Below are 23752 nucleotides of genomic sequence, written 5' to 3' on the forward strand. Positions count from 1 at the left end.
AAATGGCAATAATCCTTGAGAGACACAAATTACTGGAGCTTACTCATGAAGAATTAGTTAACTTGAATAACCCTATTTCTACTTTTAAAAAGTGAATTCATATTTTAAACTTTCTCACATATTTTAAAACTACAGTCTAAAATGTCTTCACTCATATATTCTAACAAACATTTAAGGAAGAAATAATAATTATTCACAAACCCTTCTTGAATATATAAAATAAGGAAAACTTCAAAAACTCATTTCATAAGACCAGCATTACAATCATACCAGGCTAATAAAAGAAAACTGCAGATAAATATTCTTCATGAATGTACAGGCAAAAATTCTTAATAAAATTAGTAAAAGGAACCCAACATAAAATATAAATACATAAAAATAATGATACAGTTTACCAAGTAGAATTCATCTTAGGAATGCATGGTTGCTCTAACATCAGAAAATCAATCATGGTAATTTACCATATTAATAAAGTAAAAAATTATATAATAATTTCAACAGGTGTAGAAAAGTGTTTAATAAGATTCAATATCATCTATGATTAAAAAAAAGAATTCTCAGCAAACTAGAGATAGAAGGAAACATTCCTAAGCTGATGAAAAGCATCTGCACAAAAAAATCCAGTATTGCTACACTTTGTAGTGAGATATTGAATGCTTTCCCCCTAATATCAGTAAAAAAGCAAAGATGACTTCTGTCACCCCTTCAACATTGTACTCAGGGCCCTAGACATTGTAATAAGGCAAATACCAAAAATAAACAAACAAACAAATCAAGAGACACAAGTTTTGAAAGAATTGAGTAAAATTACTTTTATTTGCTGTAGCATGATTGTTTACCTAAATATCCTCACACAAAATAACTACTGAATAAGAGAAATTAGCATAAATGCAGGATTCAAGGCTAATATAGAAAATTTTATATATTAGCAGCAATAATTAGAAATGAAATGAGAAAAAGATTCCACTTACAATAGACCAAAAAATAAAAAGTATGCAAAACCTGTATACTGAAAACTCCATAACACTAAAGACCTAAATAAATGGAGAGATATATCTTTTCATAGAATGGAATCATTAATACAATTCAACAAATTTCCAAACAAAATTCCAGAATATTTTTTTGCAGATTCAAAGGGCTTTCTAAAATTTATAAGAAAATCAAAAGACATCATGGTTGCTTCCAAGTTTTGGTAATTATGTGTAAAGGTGCTATTAACATTCTTGTGCAGATTTTGGTGTGAACATGTTTTTAAATCCTTTGGATACATACTGAAGACTTTGACTGCTAGATCATATTGTGAAAATACATTTAGTTTTTAAGAAACTGCCAAACTCTCTTGCAAAGTGAATGTACCGTTTTGCAAGCCCACCAGCAATGTATGAGAATTACTGTTGATCTACATCCTCTCCATCTTTGGTGTTGTCAGTACTCTGGATTTAAGCCATCCTAATAGGTGTGCTGTGGTATCTCACTGTTATTTTAATTTACACTTTCCTGATGACATAAGACGTGGAGCATCTTTTCATATGTTTATTTTCCATCAGTATATCTTCTTTGGTGAGGTGCCTGTCAAGACCTTTGGCCCATTTTTAAATCGAGTATTTGTTTTCATTTTGTTGAGCTTTAAGAGTTCTTTGTATATTCTGGATAACAGTCATTTATCAGATATGTATTTTTCAAATATTTTCTCCCAGTCTGTGGCTTACCTTCTAATTCTCTTGATATAGTCTTTCACAGAGAAGTTTTAATTTTAATGAAGTCCAGCTTGTCAGTTATTTCATTCACAGATCATGTTTCTGATCTTGTATCTAAAAAGGTACCACCAAATCCAAGGTCATTTAGGTTTTCTTCTATGTTAATTTCTAGAGATTTTATAATTTTGGATGTTATATTTAGGTCTATGATCCTTTTTGAATTAATCTTTGTGAAGGGTATAAGGTCTGTCTCTAGATTCTTTTATTTGCATGTGGATTTCCAGTTGTTCCAGCACCATTTGTTGAAAAGACTGTTTTTCCTCCATTGTGTTGTTTTTATTACTTTGTCAAAGATCACCAAAGATCAGTTGACTATGTGGGGGTCTAATTTTGGGCTCTCTACTCTGTTCCATTGGTCTAGGTTTTTTGTTTTGTTTTGTTGTTGTTGTTTATTTGCTTTGTTTTTTTTTGCCAATACCACATTTTCTTGATACTGCAGCTCTGAAGTTGTGTAGCATTGGTCTTCCAATTTTGTTCTTCTCCTCCATATGTTAGATATTCTGGGTCTTTTGCCTCTCCATGCAAGCTTTAGATCAGTTTGACAATATACATAAAATAACTTGCTGGGGTTTTAAGATTGCGCTGAATTTATAAGCGATGTTAGAAAGAACTAGTGTCCTGACAATAGTATCTTTCTATTCCTGAAGATGTATTCAATATAGTTTGTGGTTATTATTTTATAGATCTTGTATATATTTTATTAGATATACAGCTAAATGTTTCATTGGATGGTAATATAAATGCATTATGCTTTTAATTTCAAATTCCATTTGTTTATTGTTGTATATACCATTGTATAGCAATGGACGTTTTGTATATTAACCTTGTATCCTGAAATCTTGCTATAATCAAATTGTTTGCTTTAAATTAATGCAGTTTTTCCCCTTGTTGTATGTAATAAATTGTATTTATGTATGTAAGTTATCCCTTAAAGATGATGACAAAAATAATCGTGTAAAGAGTGTTTTCCATTTCATTGAAATTTTCAAATTTATTAGTGTAAATATTTTCATAATACTCATCTTTTTAATATGTGTATAATCACTACATTATAATTTTTGTTAATTTTCTCTATCACATTTAGTTGTTTTCTAATTCAGTGATTTCTGCATTTATCCTCTTCATTGGACTGGTACAGTAGCTTGATCACATGAAAACTCGGTTCACTGGGATCAGCTTGTCTTCTTTTCTTTTTTTCATTAAAAAAATTCTTTTTAATGTTTATTTATTTTTGAGGGGGGGAGGGGCAGAGAGAGGGAGACATAGAATACAAAGTAGGTTCCAGGCTCTGAGCTGTCAGCATAGAACCCCATGTGGGGCTTGAATTCACCAACCGCGAGATCATGACCTGAGCCAAAGTCAGACGCTCAACTGATTGAGCCACGCAGGTGCCCCATTCTTTTTTTTTAATGTTTATTTATTTATTGACAGAAAGAGAGAGAGAGAGACAGAGCACGAGTGGGGGAGGGCAGAGAGAGAGGGAGACACAGAATCCGAAAAAGGCTCCAGGAACCTCAAACTCAGGAACCATGAGATCATGACCTGAGCCAAAGTTGGATGCTTAATTGACTGAGCCACCCAGGGGCCCCAAAGCTTGTCTTATTTTCTAATTTAGCTGCATCCCACAAGCTTAGATATGTCATATATTCATTATTATTCAGTTCAAAGTATTTTCTTTTATTGTGATCTCTTCTTTGACCCATATAATTTTTTTAAATGTTTATTTATTTTTGAGAGTGAGAGAGAGAGAGAGACAGAGCGTGAGCAGGGAGGAGCAGAGAGAGAGGGAGACAAGGAATCTGCAGCAGGCTCCATCCAGGCTCTGAGCTGTCAGTACAGAGCCCGCCGCAGGGCTCGAACTCAGGAACTGTGAGATCATGACCTCAGCCCAAGTCAGGCATTCAACCAACTGAGCCATTCAGGCATCCCTTGACCCATGTATTTTTTAGGAATTTTTTGCTTAATTTTCAAGATGAATGGGCATTTTCTACTTATATATTTTTTAAATTTATGTTGAGCTTCTTAAGTTTAAAAATATAAAATAGTGTTTAAAATCTACCTCTAATAACTCCAAAAATAGTCACCCATGGTCCGTCTGTCTTGTTACTGAGGTGAGATACTATTTTAACTAATCAGAGACTGACTGAGCTGTTTGAGCTGTCTTGAAGTTTTCTACCACTGGTTTGTCCTGATCCTTCACTGCAGCCAGCCAGGGGTCCAACCAAGAATCTAGGGTTTTGCTGGGACATCTACCCTTGGAGGATCCAGAACTTCAAGTTTTGGCTCTTCAGCAGTCAAATTATACAAAACTCCTCTTTGCTCTTCAGCAGCTTTTGGCCTACTTTCTTAGCCCTCTTATAAAAGCAGGTGCAGAAAGTTGGCTCACTTGAAATTCCTTTCTCTCAAGATTCGTGACCACATGAGGTCTGTTGTCCTGACCATTCTCTCACGTTATCACAAATGTTTAAAAAAAATTTTATCTGGCTTTTCTAGGTGTTTTGTATTAGCATGCCACATGCTGCTCCATGACAGCCAGATCAACTGCTTCCATTCTTGCCTCTTTTTAATGCATTCTACACAGAGCAGCAGGAATGTTTGTATAAATTTCGATCAGAACATGATGCTTCCCTACTCCAATGGCTTCTTACCACATTTAGCATAAAATCTTCCCACGATTTACAAGAAGCTGGACCTTGACTCTCTCCCTGACCTCATCTTATACTCCACCCCCATCCTTCACATATGGCTATTCTCCAGCCACAATGACCTTCTTGCTGTTGTTTAAGCATGGCAAGTTTGGTACACCCAGACCCTTCATACTAACTACTTCCTCTATCTGCAGCATACATCTAACCAGGTCTTTGTGTATCTGTCTTCTCAGTTCATGTGACAGTAATTCAGAAAGTCCTTCCTGGGCTGTGCCACCTAAGTTAGCTCTTCTCCATTATGTACATCATATGACGATGTAATATTTCTTTTGTGTTGCTTATTTTCCATTGCAATTGTCTTGTTAGTTAGTTATTTTATTTATTTGTTTATTTATTTATTTATTTATTTATTTATTTATTTATTTTCTTACATTAGAATATAAGCTCTGGGAGGCAAAGCCTTGTCTTCTAATCTTGTGACCATACTGGATCAGGCTGATAGTGTACATGTATGGGATTAATCCACCCAGCTTTGAGGGCTGAGACAGAGGGAATGGAGTGGAGGCTGACAAACACCAACGTCCCAGGCTTGATTTTAATATTTGCTCAATCCACTGGATATTTCTGAGAATCTGCTTTTAGGAGTTTCTTGTTTGATCTAGAGGTATAAATATACTCTCCACATAGGCACTCTGAATAAATAACCCAAGAATCTTCAGTTGCTGCCATTTTCTATTTAACTTCTCTGTGTAGCTATAATCTAAGTGCTCATTATATCCATTCAGGAAAGTAAACAGACCTGAAAATCAAGGAGAGTGTTCCCTGGGTAAAAATAGTTTCTAATTACAGTAATAATAATAATAAAAAAGAGATAAATCAATCAACATGGTAGTCTCTTTTAAAATTTTTCTCAGTTGATATTACATTTAATATGTATTTCTCTCCATTTTCCCTCCTTATTTTAAAATTCAGATAGTAACTATAATTTTTCTAAGATTTAGCAAGTTTTAATCAGCAAAAACATGTTTCAAGTTTGAACTTGCATAAATAAAAAAAAATCACATAAGACTTTAATGCAGCATTAATCACAGAAATAAATTTAGCATTTGAACTACACATTAAAGGATATTCTTGCTTTTAAGTGCAGGCAACTTCTATTATTTCTCATGAACATCCTTTGTATATTAGTACATAGAAAATAGGACAGTTTGGTTCTCACTTACCTGCTGGCAGAGAGATTTAAAGACGTGCATGAATTCTGTAGGAGCAGGGAATCTTCATTTCATTCACCAAGGTACAATGTGAGACTCAGAAGCCAACATTATCTTTTGTTTTTAAGAAATAAGAGAGCCATGCTGGATGTGTGCAACTGGAGTAAGCCCAGCCCAATCACCATCACTTATCTGTGTGTACCATGAGCTCCAACCACATGGCACTTCTAAACAGTTCCCTAAGAGTTTGTGAGATGCTTTGGTGCTTTTGCATGTGCTGTTCCTTCTACCTGGATGACCCCCATCTCACTCCCCAAAAATGTCTCCTCACCCATCAAGACCTCAGTCCACAGCTCACCATGTGGGAAGTCTTCCCTCAGTATGCTGCAGCATTCTGTCCACACCTTGATTAGAACATATATTTCATTGTATTGTCTCCTTCCACCAGCCTGAGAGGTCTTACCTATCAATTATTCTCTGTCCTTCCAGGGGCTTCTATTTCTACTACAGTGTATATACTTAGTAACATTTCTTAAATGAATAATCAGTCGTAAGAATTTCAGCTGGATTTCCCCATTAAAAGAGTTTTCATCAATCCTTCAGACTTATCCTCCAGAAGTTCACGATTAGCTGGAAAGACCAAATAAAGCTCTTTGATAACTGTTTTTGGCCTTATCACCCAATGCTATAGATTTAAACTTTAGTTTTCCTCTGAAGGAGAGGAATTATACTGATCACTTTGAGTACCTGATATAAACTATGGATACTTTCTCCAGAATTTATTCACACCCATCTGAACACAAAACTGATCAGTATCAGGCTCTTAGGGCAGATGACCTGCTTCAAATTCTCGTTCTGCCATTTACCAGCTCGGAGACCTTGGGAAAATTACTTAACTTTGCCATGCTTTGTTTCCCCTTCTTTAAATGGGGATAAAAATAGTATATATCTCATAGAGTTGTTGTAAGGATTAAGTGAGTTAATTATATAAAATGTTTACCCTTGCAATAGTAAGCCCTAGATAAGTCTTATATAACCTATTGCTAGTAGGTTCCAGGAACTGGAGGTGCTAAGAAAAATTGGGTGTGATTCCTTCCCTTGAGGAACTCAAACTCTCACAGGGAAGACAGACATGCAAATAAAAGGCAGTATGGTAGAGGTCTGGACAAAGGGGCAGAGAGAAAGGAGCTCTTTCCTCCTGAGGCCTGGAGTGGGCGGGGTCAAGGAGTAGCCCACACAGGAGGTGATATTTTAGTTGAGCCTTGATGGATGAGCAGGCGTTGCTAGTTGGGTTAGCTGGGAATGCACACTCTAGGCAGATAAGCAAAGACATCTATGCAGCCATGTGAAAGCATGAGAGGCAGTAGGGTACTGTAGCTCTCAAGAGTGGCCTTCACATAATGTCTGAGGAGCAAGGTACTGAGGAATAGAGCTGAAGTACACTGCACACACTACAAATTGTTTTATTCAACACCCATGTCCAACCGCCTTCTCCCCTGCCCTCCCTGTCTATAGAGTCGGGGAATCAGAGCACTAAGTTTTCCCAAACAGAGGTCCTGTGACAGGTAATAGGGCTTTTTCTGGGAAGTGCTTCCCTTAAAGAATAAAGACGCAAAGTCTTAAAAGGAGAAGATTCTTTGCATTTTGGCTTTCTTTCTGCCTGGTACTTGAGTTTGAGGCTTTAAGACAGGAGGATGAAAGCCATCTGCTAACAGTGCAGTGAGAAGATCCAGAGATCCGAGTCCTTGATGGCTCTATCAGTAGCTGCACTGCCAGGACCACCTCTGTCTGGACTTCTTGTTTGTGAGAAATATCAGAGCTGGCCCCAGTTCCTCTAGCTTAGAGCCAAATGCATCCATACCTGACACAAGCGGCAAGTGATGCTGGTTCACCAAAGTCCTGGAATACTTTGCATAGGAGGTATGCAAAGTACCTCCATCAGGGCACTGGTTTCTCCATCAGGGCACTGGGCACTATAGTATACTTTAGGGGTTGAAAGTACAGATTTGCGGGGCGCCTGGGTGGCTCAGTCGGTTAAGCGTCCGACTTCAGCTCAGGCCACGATCTCGCGGTCTGCGAGTTCGAGCCCTGTGTCGGGCTCTGGGCTGATGGCTCAGAGCCTGGAGCCTGCTTCCGATTCTGTGTCTCCCTCTCTCTCTGCCCCTCCCCTGTTCATGCTGTGTCTCTCTCTGTCTCAAAAATAAATAAACGTTAAAAAAAATTTAAAAAAAAAGAAAGAAAGTACAGATTTGCATCTTTTGCACTATTGATGGAAATGAAACTGGTGCAGCCACTCTGGAAAACAGTATGTAGGTTCGTCAAAAAATTAAAACTAGAACTACCCTACAACCCAGCAATTGCACTACTAGGTATTTATCCAAGGGATACAGATAGGCTGTTTTGAAGGGACACATACACCCCAATGTTTACAGCAGTGCTATCGACAATAGCCAAAGTATGGAAAGAGCCTGAATGCCCATTGACGGATGAATGGATAAAGAAGATTTTATATATATGTGTGTGTGTGTGTGTGTGTGTGTGTGTGTGTGTGTATACACACACATATACACACACACACAATGGAGTATTACTCAGCAATCAAAAAAGATGAAATCTTGTCATTTGCACCTATGTGGAGGTGTATTATGCTAAGAGAAATTAGTCAGAGAAAGACAAATATTATATGACTTCACTCATGTAAGGAATTTAAGATACAAAACTGATGAACATAAGGGAAGGCAAGCAAAAATTATATAAAAACAGGGAGGGGGACAAAACATAAGAGACTCTTAAATATTGGGAACAAACGGGAGGTTGCTGGAGGGGTTGTGGGGAGGGGGATGGGCTAAATGGGTAAGGGGCATTAAGGAAGACATTTGCTGGGATGAGCACTGGGTGTTATACATAGAGGATGAATCACTGGAATCTACTCCTGAAATTATTGTTGCACTATGCTAACTAACTTGGATGTAAATTGAAAGATAAATAAATAATAAATAAATAAAATTACAAAAAAAAAGAAGGTACAGATTTGCAGTCAAGTTAGTTACTTGATGTTTAACTTGAGAAATCAGTTATCCTCAATCTGAGCCTCATCAGGGAAACACGTGGCAAAACCTATTTTAGAACACCAACTTTAACCACAGCACGTTGGATAGAATGCAGGAGGTCAAGAGCAGAGGATGAGCAAGAGTTTGCCAGGATCCTTCCAGAGAGAAGTAAATCTTAACTAAAGACTCAGAAATAATTTCAGAACTTAAAGCAGATTCTAGTTGACATTTTAAAACAAAAAAACATTCTGATGGTGCTGGATTTTTGAAATGTTCTTTGAGACTTATAGTACCTTTATGACTAAATGTTTTAGAACAAGTTGCTCTGAAGTCCTTCAGAAGAGAGAAGGCTTCTTCTTCTTCTTTTTTTTTTTTTTTTTCATGTACTATAAATTCCTGTGGCATCTTGTATTATCCCCAGGAATGCAATGAAGAGACCAGAAATAATTGGCAAGAATAGCCTGGACTAAAGGAACAAATAATTTAAGATTCATTATTCCATGCTACTGGTACTCTCAGTGCTTTAGAATCTGTTGATAACCAAAGTCATAGGAAGATTAAATATAATTCCATTTCCTTTATGTTGCTCTAACTTCAAAGCTGTAACGTTGCTCTTCTGTAAGGCCTGGGTCAGGGTTAATTAAGCCTAGGAAGTAGGTGGTATAATTTAAGAGACAATGAAAAAGCTTTGCCCCAAAACATCTAATTACACTTTCTTGCTCAAGAATGTTTGAAAGGTCTACATCATAGATGATATACTCAGAAGAATAAAGGAAGGAGCCCTGTCTAAAGCAAGTGGCTTGGGTAGGAGTCACATATTTTCTTCAGTAACAGACGAATGAAGGTAACCTGAGGCTCAGAATGAGGATGACGGATTTCTTAAATCTACACAACTAGCAAGTGGCCACACTGGGATTTGAACAAAGGTTTGTGTGGCTGCAAAGCTGTGCTTTTAACCCCTACATTATACTGTAGCCTTTCCCATGACCTAAGCCTCTTTGCTCCCCAAGCTACACAGTTAGCAGGTCATACCCTCAAGCTAAAGCATGTGAGCTAGGCTGCCAATGGGTTGTGACAACTTTCTGCTAGTTCTCTAGGAGAGGACTGAGCCACTGTGAAGCCCAGCCTGACACACATGTGGCTTTGCTCAGGAGCCTCCTCACTCCTGGCTAGCAGAGGACCCATTTGAGAGTGGAGACAGGCCTTCATGAGACAAAACAAACTGTCAATACTCCTTTAAATTGCCTAGCGGGAAGATGGGATGCACAATTAGGTTTCATGTCTTAGATCAAACAATATGTAATTCCCAAGGATATTTTGGGGCTTATCTATTTACCTGTCCCAGGAACCTGGCAATTTTAGAATCTCTGGAACTGGTCTAGAGGGACTCATTTAAAATTTGGCACTCTTGCCTAAGGACCACACATGTAGGAGGGGTGTGAGAATGCTCAAATCAAAATTCTTCTCTTCCTTCTCCCACACAGAGGAAGAGAGAGAGGCTGTCTTGCTTTCAGATGCAGGTCCTGAATCAGAAGAAGGAGCTATAACAGGGCTACTGAGTGTAGGAGCAACAAACAGTTTCCTGGTACTGCCTTGAGGGGCTCTGTCAAGATCCCTGAGTTACAACCCACAGAAAACACAGCCTCCTTCCAAGACTGGAGAGCCACAAACAGAGCAGTTTAGGGCTCTAAGAAAGGAGGGCATAGCATGTAGGCTGCTTCATGGTCAGTTGGTCACTGAAGTTTCTTCTCAGGGCCCACAGCACTCACCTCGGCCTGCCAGATGGGGTTCACCGTGTTGCCTATGATCTTGGATCTCCTCTCCTGTCCATGGTGTGGGAGGGCAGGGAAGATGCTATGCTTTCCAGGCTGAATGGAAATCTTCAGGTAAGGGTCTGGGTTGAAAAACATCCCTTTCTTCAGCCCCATGGCCTGGAAATCTATAAAACAAAGAATATTTTAAGTTAAATGTGTTTTGGTGAGGTTAAAGAGCATATCAGGGCTTACACAAGGAGTAAAGCCCAACCAAAACATGGAAAAATCTTCTCAGTCTTCAGTCTACTTTTCACCTCATTATGAATATGTACTGGTATGTCTACAGAACCCATTATATGGAACACTTACTGGCATGTATAAAACCATTCCTTAAAATAAATCAATTCAACTGGCATTGTGGTCATGATGTGTTTCAAGAGAGGACCATTGGCTTTTACTGGACTGGACTACTGGCATTGCTCAGGCAAGCTGGGGTGAGGGTCTGAAATCACCTCAGGAAACTTGGGTTGTACACTGAGGGAGGAAATCCAACTTTGAAAATTCTATGGGTCCAGGTGAAAATTCCTCTGCAAAGTGGAGGTGGAAGAAAACCAAGGGCTATAGTCTCACAATGAATATAATTGTTCTATCAGCCCTTGTCTGTATGGTAGAACCAAAATGGAAACCAATTAACAGAGAATTTCTCTCCTTCCCCAGGCCCATGCTGCCCATCCTGCATGGCATCCCTCTTGGGCTTCAGGATTTCACTGAGCTTTGGTTAGTGAATTTCCTACAGGTTTTGTACAAATAATTGTTATTTCTCAAGCATTTCAACAGGAAGGTAAGAACGGAAAATCAGGAGTTGTTGGTTTTCTGCCCTAGTAATACAAAAGTATTGAGTTTCTTCTTCCTTTTTCTTTTAACTTAGAGAGACATATGCTAATGTCAACATTTTGATTTTTTTTTAATGAAAGACTTTATTTTGAGGGGGGAGTTATAGGTTCACAGCAAAATTAAGCAGAAGAACAGATTTTTCCATATACCCCTTGCCTTACACATGCAGAGCCTCCCCATTATCAACATCTTCTAGCAGAGGGGTACATTTGTTATAGCTGATGAACCTACACTGGCACATCATTATCACCCAAAGTTCATAGTTCACATCAGCATTCACTTTTGGTGGTGTACATTCTACGGGTTTTGCCAAATGTATCCATTATTAGAACATCATACAGAATATTTCCACTGTCCTAAAAATCCTCTGTGCTCCATCTCCTCTATCCTCTCCCAGACCTTGGAAACCACTGATCTCCTTACTGACTTTATAGTTTTGACCTTTCCATAATATAGTATGTAGCCCTTTCAGATTGGCTTTTTTTAACTTAGTAATATGCATTTAAGATTCCTCCATGTCTTAGTCTGGTTTGACAGCTCATTTCCTTTTAGTAATGAACACCAATCCATTATCTGCTGAACTACAGTTTATTTATCCTTTCTCCTACTGAAGGACATCTTGGTTGCTTCCAAGTTTTGGCAATTATGAATAATGCTGCTTTAAGCATCTGTGTACAAGCTTTGTACAGATTTAAGTTTTTAATTCGTTTGGGTAAATACCAAGGAGTGCAATCACCGAATCCTATGGTAAGAGTGTGTTTAGCTTTGTAACAGATCACCACACTGCTTTTCAAAGTGGCTGTGCCCTTTTGCATTCCCACCAGTAACCAACGAGAGTTCTTATTGTTCTACATCCTTGTCAGCATTTGATGTGGTCAGTGTTCTGGATTTGGGCCATTCGAATAGGTGTGTAGTGGCGTCTTGTTTTCATTTGCATTTCATTTGCATTTCCCTGATGATATATGATATATGATGTGAAGCATCTTTTCATATGATTATTTGTCATTTGTATATCTTTTTTGGTGAGGTGTCTGCTAAGATATTTGTTTTTTTTGTTTGTTTTCATACTGAATTTTAAGAGTTCTTTTTATATTTACAATAGTGTTCCTTTAACAGATGGGTGTTTTGCAAATAATTTTTCTCAGTGTAGTGTAATTTTTCTCACTCTCTTGACGTTGTCTTTTTACGGTACAAAAATTTTTAATTCTAATAAGGTCTATCGTTTATCAGTCATTTCTTTCATGCACCACATCTTTGATGTTGTATCTAAAAAGCCATTGCCATACCCAAAGTCATCTAGGTTTTCTTCTGTTACCTTCTAGGAGTTTTATAGCTCTGCATTTTACACATAGGTCTGATCCATTTTGAGTGATTCTTTAAAATTGAGATATAATTGACATATTATATTTAGTGTCAGGTATACAACATAATGATTCATGTACTTGTATTATATTTGGATATAATGCAAAATGATTACCCAATAAGTCTAGTTAATAGTCATCACCACACATTGTTATAACTTCTGATGAAAACTTTTAAGATCTACTCTCAGCAATTTTCAAATATACAATACAGTATTATTAACTATAATCACCATGCTGTACATTATATCCACTTTACTTATTTATTTTACATTGGAAGTTTGAATCTTTTGACCACCTTCACCCATTTTTCCCACCTCCCACCTCTGGCAACCCCCAATCTGTTCTATCTATGAGCGTGATTTTGTTTTGTTTTGTTTGTTTTGTTTTGTTTTGTTTTTCAGATTCCACATATAAGTGAGATCATATGGTATTTGTCTTTGTCTGTCTTCTTTCACTTAGCATAGTACTCTTTAGCTCCATCCATATTGTCACAAATAGCAAAATTGCATTCTTTTTTATGGCTGACTATCACTCATGAGGGTGCATGTATTTTTTTGAGCTCATGTTTTCATTTTCTTTGGATAAATACCCAGAAGTGGAATTCCTAAATCTTATGATAGTTCTACTTTTAATTTTTTGAGGAAACTCCATAGTGTTTTCCATAATAGCTGTACTGTTTACATCTCCCCCAATAGTGCATGAGGGTTTTCCTTTCTCTATATCCTCACTAACACTTGTTTCCTCTTGCATTTTTGATACTAGCCATTCTAACAGGTGTGAAGTGATATCTCACTGTGGTTTTGATATTTTGCATTTCACGAATGATGAATGATGTTGAACATCTTTTTATGTACTTATTGGCCATCTGTATGTCTTCTTTGGTGAAATGTCTATTCAGATCTTCTGCACATTCTTTAGTCAGATTGTTTTTTTTTGATAAATTGCATGAGTTCTTTATATATTTTGGACATTAGCCCCTTTTCAGAGATACAATTTGCAATTATTCTCTCTCACTTCTTTTAATTTTGTTGACATTTTTCTTTGCCGCGCAGAAGCTTTCTAGTTTTATGTAGTCCCATTTGTTTATTTTTGCTTTTGTTGCCTTTGCTTTTGGTGTTAAATCCAAAAAATATCATCACCAAGACTGATGTCAAGGACCTTACTGCCTATATTTTCTTCCAGGAATGTTATGATTTCAGGTCTTTTGTTCAAGTCTTTAATACATTTTGAGTTATTTTTGTGGATGGTGTAAGATAGTGGCCTAGTTTCATTCTTTTGCATGTGGCTGTCCAGTTTTCTCAGCACCATTTATTGAAAAATTGTCCTTTCCCCATTCTTGGTTCCTTTGCTGTAAATTAATTGACCATAATATGTGTATTTCTTTCTGGGCTCTCTATTCTGTTTCTTTGATCTGTGTGTCTTGTTTTTATATAAATACCATACTGTTTGGATTGCTATAGTTTTGTAATATAGTGTGAAATCAGGAATCATGATTTCTCCAACTTTGTTCTTTCTTAAGGTTGCTTTGGTTATTTGGGTCTTTTGTGGTCCCATACAAATTTTAGAATTCTTTATTCTATTTCTGTGAAAAATGCCATTGGAATATTGATAGAGGTTGCATCAAATGTGTAGATTGCTTTGGATAGTATGGGAATTTTAACTACATTATTCTTCTCATCCATGAGCATGGGCTATCTTCCCATTTATTTGTGTCTTCTTCCATTTCTTTCATCAATGTTTTCTTGTTTTCAGTGTACAGGTCTTTTACCTCTTTAGTTACATTTATTCCTAAGTATTTTGGTCTTTTTTTGATGCAATTGTAAATAGGATTTTTTACTTAATTTCTCTTTCTGACAGTTCATTATTAGTATTAAAACATAGCAGATTCTTGTATTTTGATTTTGTATCCTGAAACTTTACTGAATTTATTAGTTTTAACAGTTTTTTAGTGGGTTGAGTCAATTTTTGTGAAGAGTGTAAGTTCTGGATATAGATTTTTTTTCCGCATGTGGATGCCCAGTAGTTTTAGCATCATTTGTTGAAAAGACTGTCTTTGCTCCAATGTATTGCTATTGCTCCTTTGTCAATGTTCAGTTGACTAAATTTATGTGCATCTATTTCTGAGTATTCTATTCTGTTCCATTGATTTATTGTTTTGTTGTTGTTGTTGTTGTTCTTTCACCAATACCATGCTATCTTGGTTACCATAGCTGTGGTAAGTCTTAAAGTTGAATAAGTCAGTTCTCCAACTTTGATCTGCTCCTTCATATTGTGTTGGCTATTCTGGGTCTTTTGCCTCTCTATATTAGTTTGAGAGTCATTTTATCAATATCCACAAAGTGATTTGCTCGGGTTTTAATTGGGATTGCATTGATTCTATAGAAAAACTGAAACTCTGACAACACTGAGTTTTTTAATCTATCAACATGGAGTATCTTCCACTCAGTTAGTTCTTTTTAAATTTCATTCATCAGAGTTTTTGTAGTTTTCCTTACATAGACCTTGTACATATTTTGTTAGGTTTATACCTAAATATTTCATTTGGGGAGGTGCAAATATAAAAAGGTATTGTGTATTTAATTTTAAATTCCACTTATTATTGCTGGTATGTAGGAAAGCAATAGACTTGCATCCCGCAACCTTGCTATAATTGTTTGTCAATGAATCTTTAGAAATGCATTTTCTTTACTGGGGTTCACATAGACATAAAAATGGCAGTTGACTGTCTATCTTCCAGGAACACTCATCATTTCTGTGGTCTTAGATCTCCGACATTCATGGTCTGTAACACTTGTTGGTTTGACAACAAGCTAAGGCAGTACTTTCCAAACTGTGTTCAATAGAGTCCTAGAGCTTCATGCCATTGTGTCTCCTCAAAGCCCAGTTAGGGTGGAATTCAGTGTGTAGGGCTCTGAGATTCGTATATCATTTTAGGCAGGGTAACTCAGTTTTTCTTTAAACTTTTAATTTTGAAATTATTCTAGATTTACAGAAGAATTGCAGAGGTAGTACAAAGATTTCCCACATACCTTTTACCCAGTTTGTCCCATTGTTAGCATATTATAGAACTATGGGTACCTTGTGAGCACTGAAAAATTAGATTACTCTAAAAAAAAACTAAATTACATACTTTATTTGTATTTCACTGACTTTTCCACAAATGTACTTGCTTGAGCAGTTTGGCTTTTTTCGGTTTTATCAATTGAGCTTCATGTGAGATTTTATTTAGACAAAGGGTCTGCTGGCTGCTTCTTTCCCCAGGCTTTCCCCTACCTCCACTTTATAAACTTTCAATTAATGCTATTGATGATGGAGGCAAAGTGGAATTGTGGCTTCTCTTCTCATCATCACAAAGTGCTTAGCATCTATTACTTATTGACTCCTCCAATATCCTCATGCGGTCAAGGAAAATGGAGCAGACATTTTTAATTTTTCTTTTACAGATGGAAAAACTGAGGCACATAGAAGTGAAGTAACTTGTAGGTAAGAGTCAAATTGAAGTAGGTGTGCTGACTGCTGGTTGACCTTCTTATTTTCTCCACAAGGCTTTCAGGTGAGCAAAACATACCTGAGAGAGAAAAGCTGATCAGCCTCCGACTTCCTTGCCCTTGGACAGTCTCATCAGAGCCAATGCTTTTAAAAATCTGTAAGAAGGAAAATGGGAGACAAGCAAAACAAGCATTGAAACAGCTACTCACATTGTAATACAAACACATTTAATCACAGTTATTTCTCCAGCTACAGTCTACAAAGACAGCAGTGTTGTGATTTTATTAGGCTACTATTGATTAAAAAAAGCTTCTCACAATCTAATGTCTTTCCCAGTAATAGAGGATCTGCTAGTGGGGATGAGGGGTATTTTTCAGGGTAATGGAAATCAACAAACACAATTACTGTAATATTAGAGGCTCTTTGTAACTATTTATGTAAACAACGTCTTTTCACATTCAAATTTGCAAAATGTATTTATTAAAGCCAACCCTAAGGCAATAGAATGATAGGTCAATAGATGTTTACTGTTGTAATTACAATGTTTCCACTTAGCAAAGTATAGTGTTAAACTGCCGTACCTTCATTTCTTCTGATCTGTATTATTATCTAGGGATTTCCAGGAAATTCTGTTTATTAGGGAGGAGCCTGAGCATAGCATTAAGAAACTACTCTGAGATCTCTCCTCTTTAATTGCTATCCTGGGAAATCTCAGAACATAATTGTTAAATGGCTTATCTGTAGTCTAGTAGGTATTTGCAAACCAGGTTGTTAAAATGTTTTCTATCCCATCATTGCTCAATATATATCTGCTAACATATTAATCAGAACAGCTAGAGTACTTGCTTCCATTTTCTCCTAGGAAAGTTTTACTCAGAAATAATTCTGAATATTTATTCAAAGGCAGAGTTACTGCTGAATACACTGCACTTGCAGGAAATAATTTTTAAAATCTGAGTATCAAGCAAATCCATAGAGTATCCACTTTTTAGAAGATAATCTGTACCAAAGAAGGAAAAAATGGAAAACTCGATGACCTCTAGCTCAAAGTCTCTTTGTTGTAGGTCATGTGGGCTGTTCTCTCACTCTTTCTACTGCCTCTCAGTATCCTTGATGCTGTAAGAGTGTGATTGGATGTTACCATCAGCTTGCCATTATGAGACTTGAGCATAATGATTGGGCATCTCAAAGCTGGGCTCACAGCTTTGGCCCAGGAGAGTACAAACGGATTATTAGAATTCCTCCCCACTTTGAAGCTGCTGCCCCTGGTGTGCCTATGTGCTTGGCTACAACTTGTGTACAAATCTCCTCAGTATGCTTGCTTTTAGACCCAAGTGCAAGGTGCCTCTCAGGGATGCTGGGTTCAGCAGAGAGAACCAATGTGAGTGGCAGATGGAATGGATCTTGGCATGAAGTGAGATAAGAGACAGGTCTGTGTCTATAAGAGTCTCATTTGATAGTAGAGAATCAGAGGAAGGCACAGCTGGGATTCATGCATTGGGAATGTGAGCTGGTCCCAAGGAATGATCTCCCTTCAATTTGGAGACACTTATCCTTCCTACTCTGGGTTTGTTCTTCACTTTGCATGGTTAACACAGAGTAATCGAAGTCAAAAAAACAGCTCAGAACCTGCATCCTCAGGCTGGACCACACTCCTAACTGTCAAAGTGGCCAATATATATAGGCATAAATCAAAATTCCTTAATGTTGTAAAGTTTTCTTCTTTGTGAAACCTATGCCCAGATGAAGGCCACAGCAGCTCTCGGCCGGCTGGCCACAACCCTTAAGTTGCTGTACCTGCCTAAGTAGGACAATGACAATCAACCTCTTAATTCTAGTTTGAAAATGTCAACATCTGGAGCTCCTGGGTGGCTCAGTCAGTTAAGCGTCCGACTTCAGCTCAGGTCACGATCTCACAGTTCTTGAGTTTCAGCCCCACATCGGTCTCTGTGCTGACAGCTCAGAGCCTGGAGCCTGCTTCAGATTCTGTGTCTCTCTGCCCTTCCCCACTCACATTGTCTCTCTGTCTCTTGAAAATAAATAAACATTAAATTTTTTTTTTTAAATGACGATGTCAACATCTAGCTTGTCTCCTCAGACTATAAGTTCCTTGAAGACACAACAAAAACTCCTTTCGATAGAGCCTTGTAGAATTATTAAGTCTAAAGCGTGTGCATTCCCATTTTAAAAAGTGTAGGGTAAAACTACACATTTCATAGGAGGCTAACACGAACTTAAACATGCACTATGATAGCAAAAGATAGTGTATTTTTTCCTTCCTGTTTAAAGCATACACATTTTGGTTCTTCATATTTAAATATTCCCCTGCTGGCTATTCAGGATATTTACAAGCAAGTTCTTCATCTTTATGGCATCAAAAATCAGGTCTGAGACAAAAAAAAAAAAAAATGTCTATTTTTCAGAAGCTACTAAGCTCAAAGGGGAGAGACACATTTAAAACTCCACAGAAGTCTACTTAACTCGTGGCCTTTTGCTAACATCATTTACAGTCATCGCCAGATTGATGACATGAACGCGGAGACAACAGTAGCCATGATAAACATTTTCCAGGAAGTAAAGATGTTTGCCTGTCTCAGGAAGGTTCTACATCCTGACTTCTTGCTCCAGATGAGTTCCGGGGGCATGTCCGAGGTTAACAAATCTGTTGCCCTTACAGACTACCATTTATTGACCGTGAAAGAGGTGTGATGACGCGGCCAAATCGCTCACTCTGGAACAACCTCGGGTGACAGAGGCCCATGAAGGAATTGCTCATCTTCTCAGATCTGCACGTTCCACGAGTCCCCTTTCGCTACTAGTCTAGCCACTGGGTGCTGGGTCCTGACGCCCCCTCTCAGATGCAGCCCTGGCAGCTTCACTGTTTTGCACACAAACGTTTCCACGCAAAGCCTCTCTGGCAGATGGTTTCGCAGATTCAAAGCCACATCTGCTGGTGGTGTGCAGGAGACCCCGTAGGTACTGAGAAGGTCCTCGGAGTTGAATTAAGGTCTCTAGGGTTAATTCTGATGTATATCTCCTACTCCCATTCTCGGTTTTCTCTTCACGTCTGATGTTTGAAAGGCTCTAAGTATGAATCCACACCACTGTTGCACACTCCCAAAATGCAGTTCGCCAAAAAATGGAGTGAAGATCAGGCCTTTTTACCCTGGCAAGGGAACTTCTGCCTCCGCAGTACAAAGCCATGTAGCTCCCACGACTTGCTGCCCTCGGCCTTAACTCTACACGTTCTTCAAATTCCATCTTTTCCTTTCCTGGTACCACCACACGAAGATGAGACTGTTTGCTGGAAACATACCTGTGTCTCACACACACGATCATGTAAGCATGCCTACCTATCTCCTCTGCCTTCCAGTCTCCGAGGCCAGGGAGGCTTCTCAGGTGCGTGCTCATTCCCAGAGGTAGGCAGGTGTGCCCAGGGGGCAAGAGTGCCCGTCTTGGAGCATCCACTGTACTCAAAGATTGGGGTAAAAACTAATTTAGAAACTAACATGAAGAGATTTAAGGTCGAATGCAAAACATGCGTGCATTTTGGACGTAACACAGGAGTTTTCAAAGAACTTCCTCGCAGGTGAAAGGCGACTCCGAGTTGCCCCTCTGTATGTCCCAGACCTGGCTTTTCTTCCTCAGGTAAGAGTTGGAAAAACTCCATGTAGCATCCCTGGCATTTCCAACAGGGGTGTGGCCACATCATGCTCAATTCTGATGCATTAACTCCATTTATATGCCCACAATTATTCTTAAATAATTGTAGAATGACTCTGCCCCCTAAAAATGCTGGTAAGGTTTGTGTTTAGTTACAGAATAATTAAATCTATAATGATGCCAGAAATCGAAATCCATGCCTTCATTCGACCTTTATTCATTCACCTGACCCAGATAACTCTGATTTTCCTATGAATGAAAAATGCAGGGCTCCATGACTGATAATGTGAATCTAAAAATCAGGTGCCAACTAACAGTGCATTACAAATAATAGAATATCCAAGCCATGGCATATCAGCAGCCAAGATACAGGTCACAGCTTTCATTTTAGATCAGAGATCAGTGGTTCCCGTACACTTCAATGTCTTTTGCCTCCAAGATAAAGTCTAGTGAATAATCTGATATGCCTCCAAGCCACCTTAAAAAAAACCCACAAATATCAAACAAATCCAGGTCTCAAATTCTATTTCCACCTCCAAATCTCTGAAATGTTCAAACACGCAAACAGAAAACAGCGAACACACACACTACAAATGTGTATAGAGCACTTTTGGGTACATTTGCCTCACTGAATCCTCATAATATGAATATTGGGTAGTCAGGCAACTCATTCCAAGTTCTCCAGCACCAAGGCCTATACACCTCAAGGGCAAAGTCATCTTTAGGGGCATTAAAAGAATAAAACATAAAACTAACAGTCAACCGCATCCCAGGCAATTTCCCCATCTCAGGGACACATACAATGGAAGACTCACAAGGCCCATTGAAGGGGCAAGAGACGAGTAACAGGGATGGGACCCGATTATGTGCCAAGTACAGAGCCAGTTCTTTTAGACACACTCTTAACAGTTTGCGAATTAAGCATCATTCACTCCCCACCAGTTCACAAATGTGAAAGTTGAGCTAAGACCAATTTGTTGACTTCCCCAAATTCACCTGGGATGAATCCAACTCTGGTCCCTCCAACTTAAATAGAATGAACGACAGAACCTGACATAGAGTCTGTCCACCCGTGAGGTTGTTTCTTCAGACCCAGCCTGGCTGCTCAGCTGTCGTGTGTTCATATTCTATTCATATTTTGGTCCTATTCTGCCTGTTCCTCTCTGCTTTCTGATGCTGCTGTCACCAAGTCAACTTCCAGAGCCCTCAGTGCTTCTACTCTTCCTTGAAGGCAAGACGCAAGTTTCCTAATTGCAGGGCTCTTCCGATAATCGCTGTGGGCAAAAGAGAGGCGCTGGAAAAATGAAGAATTCCTCCTACTTTCCATTGTGTGAATTGGGCAAAACATGTTAATTACGTAGGGATGCTCTGACTGCTTTAGGCAACACGGGATTGCAGATATTAGCACCAGGGGCAAATCTGTGTGGGGCAAGGAGCTGCTGTGTGTGAGAGGCTAAGCATTTGGTTCACTAAGAAGAAAGTGAGGAGACTGTGTAAGAAGCACTGTGCCATTGAGAATGTTAGCTGGAAGTAATCAAATCCTGGATGTTCCCTGATGATTTTTAGTTTTTCTAGCTATTCTTTTTAACATAGTTTCTTGTGTGGTGCAGACTGCTCTGAAAGTAAGCTTATGACAAACTACCAAATTCTAAGGAATAGCTGAACCATTCTGTTTGCCCTAGGGCTGACATCCTCTGATTTCAGCATGCATCAAAATCTCCTGCAGGGCTTGATAAACTAGAGATTTCCAGGCTCCATCCCAGAAGGTCTGATTTTGTAGGTTTGGGAAGGGCCCGAGAGTCTGCATTTCTACCAAGTTTTATCAGATGAGAGAGATGCTGCCGGCCAGCAAGACGATGCTTGGAGAAGCATTGGTCTCAAGTGTCTACTTCTTTCAAATGGTAATAGAAAGATGTGTTAGCTTTGTAACTCTTATCTCAAACTGTCTTGATCCTAGTTCAAGCACCAGAAGCAGGTTCTGTGATGCCTTGACCCATGGAGGCCCCATGCCCAGTGCTCAATCCTGTACCCATTAGGGACAAACAATTCAATTCTCTGCCGATCTCACTTCCCTGTCTGGATGACTGTCACCTAGCCAGCTGCTCCCTTAGTCTGTGAAGGATCATCCTTCACTCTGCTCTCTGAGCTGATCATTGTTGTCACGTTGAAACCTACAAAAGGCAGCCTTTTGCACTCACTGGGCACAAATGAGGCTGCAGGCTGTACCGCCCAATGACAGGTTTTCTTTGGCCCATGCAACAAGTGAATTTTTAAAAAATTAGTTTCCAACGTATTTTTCAAAATCAAGCAATTTGTTTAAGTTGTGGGTTTTAGAGTCTTTTGGAATGTCCAACAGTAAGCAACTGAAGCTGGGCACCTTCCCAGGCCTCCTCTCTGGAGCCACTTTCATCAATCCTAAGAAGCCCATTGGTTTCCAGGGGCCCCTGGGTGGTTCAGTTGGTTAAGCATCTGACTTTGCCTAAGGTCATGATCTCGCGGTTTGTGGTTTGAGTCCCACATCAGGCTCTCTGCTACCAGCACAGAGCCCACTTCAGATCCTCTATCCCCCCCCCCCCGCCCCTCCTCCATGTGCACATATGGGCACTCACTCTCCCTATCTCGAAAATAAATAAACATTAAAAAAAAAAGATGCCCATTGCTTTCCATGTGAATGCTGTGAAATCAGGGTGTGGCTAATCATCAATGTGCCTTATAACTGTAACGGGAAAGCTTTTTCCAGAATGGTGGTATGAACATCAATGATGGATCTTAAAATCCATAGCATTGTAGATTCTATGAATGTGATACCAGCTTGGCTCCTTGCAAGCTTTTGAATCCTTCCTCTGGTGTGTACGTACATATGTACATGTGTATGTATGTATGTATGTATGCATGCACATTTGTACGTACGTGTATATATGTGTGTACATATGTATGTATGTGTGTGTGCATAATATGTATGCATCCTCTACTTTTTCTGTTTCATTTAAAATAATTTATGAGGCAAAATTCACATAACATAAAATTGACCATTTTAAATGGAACAATTCAGTGGCATTTAGCACATTCACAATGTTGTGCGACCACCCCTTCTATCTAGTTCCTAAACATTTTAACGACTTAAAGTAAAACCTTATAGCCTATGCCCAGTAAGCAGTTTCTTCCCATTCACCTCTCCTCCCCAGCCCCAGAAAGCCTCCAATTTACTTTCTGTCTCTTTGGATTTATGTATTTTACATATTTCATATAAGTGGAATCATACAATCTATGGCCTTTGGCGACTGAATTCTTTCACTTAGTAATGTTTTTGAGGTTTGTATGAATCAGCGTTCTCCAGAAAAGCAGAACTAATAGGGTGTGTGTATGCACATATGTGATAAGGAATTGGTTCACACACTTATGGAGGCTTGCAAGTCCTAACATCTGCAGTCAGCAAGTTGGAGACTCAAGAGAGTTGAGGGTGTAAGTTGGAGCCTGAAAGACAGCAGTCTTAAGACCCAAGGACAGTTGATATTCCAGTCTGAGTCTATAGGCCAGGAAAAACTCATGTCCCAGCTAGAAGGCAGTCAGGCGGGAGGAACCCCCTTTTATTCAACAGATGGCTAGGATTATTGCCCCATTCAGATCTTCAGTTCATAGGATGAGGCCCACCAACATCAGGGAGGGCAATCTGCTTTACTCAGCCTATTTTTTTTTTTAATTTTTTTTCAATGTTTTTTATTTATTTTGGGACAGAGAGAGACAGAGCATGAATGGGGGAGGGGCAGAGAGAGAGGGAGACACAGAATCGGAAACAGGCTCCAGGCTCTGAGCCATCAGCCCAGAGCCTGACGCGGGGCTCAAACTCACGGACGCTTAACCGACTGCGCCACCCAGGCGCCCCATTACTCAGCCTATTAATATAAATGTTAAGCTCATCTAA

The 23752-nt window shown here is 38.8% G+C and overlaps 1 protein-coding gene across 1 annotated transcript in view; it reads right to left on the bottom strand.

Moving 5' to 3' along the window:
* HECW1 (HECT, C2 and WW domain containing E3 ubiquitin protein ligase 1) overlaps window positions 1-23752 on the bottom strand; it is a 409193-nt gene that overhangs the window by 137301 nt on the left and 248140 nt on the right. The window contains exons 9-10 of the mRNA XM_047850881.1: window positions 16247-16322; window positions 10436-10605 (exon numbers count right to left, since the gene is read on the bottom strand). Coding sequence (XP_047706837.1) covers window positions 10436-10605; window positions 16247-16322 — 246 coding nt within the window. The remainder of the gene's footprint in view (window positions 1-10435; window positions 10606-16246; window positions 16323-23752) is intronic.

The sequence above is a fragment of the Prionailurus viverrinus genome, chromosome A2 (assembly GCF_022837055.1).
Source record: "Prionailurus viverrinus isolate Anna chromosome A2, UM_Priviv_1.0, whole genome shotgun sequence".
Taxonomy (NCBI): Eukaryota; Metazoa; Chordata; class Mammalia; order Carnivora; family Felidae; genus Prionailurus; species Prionailurus viverrinus.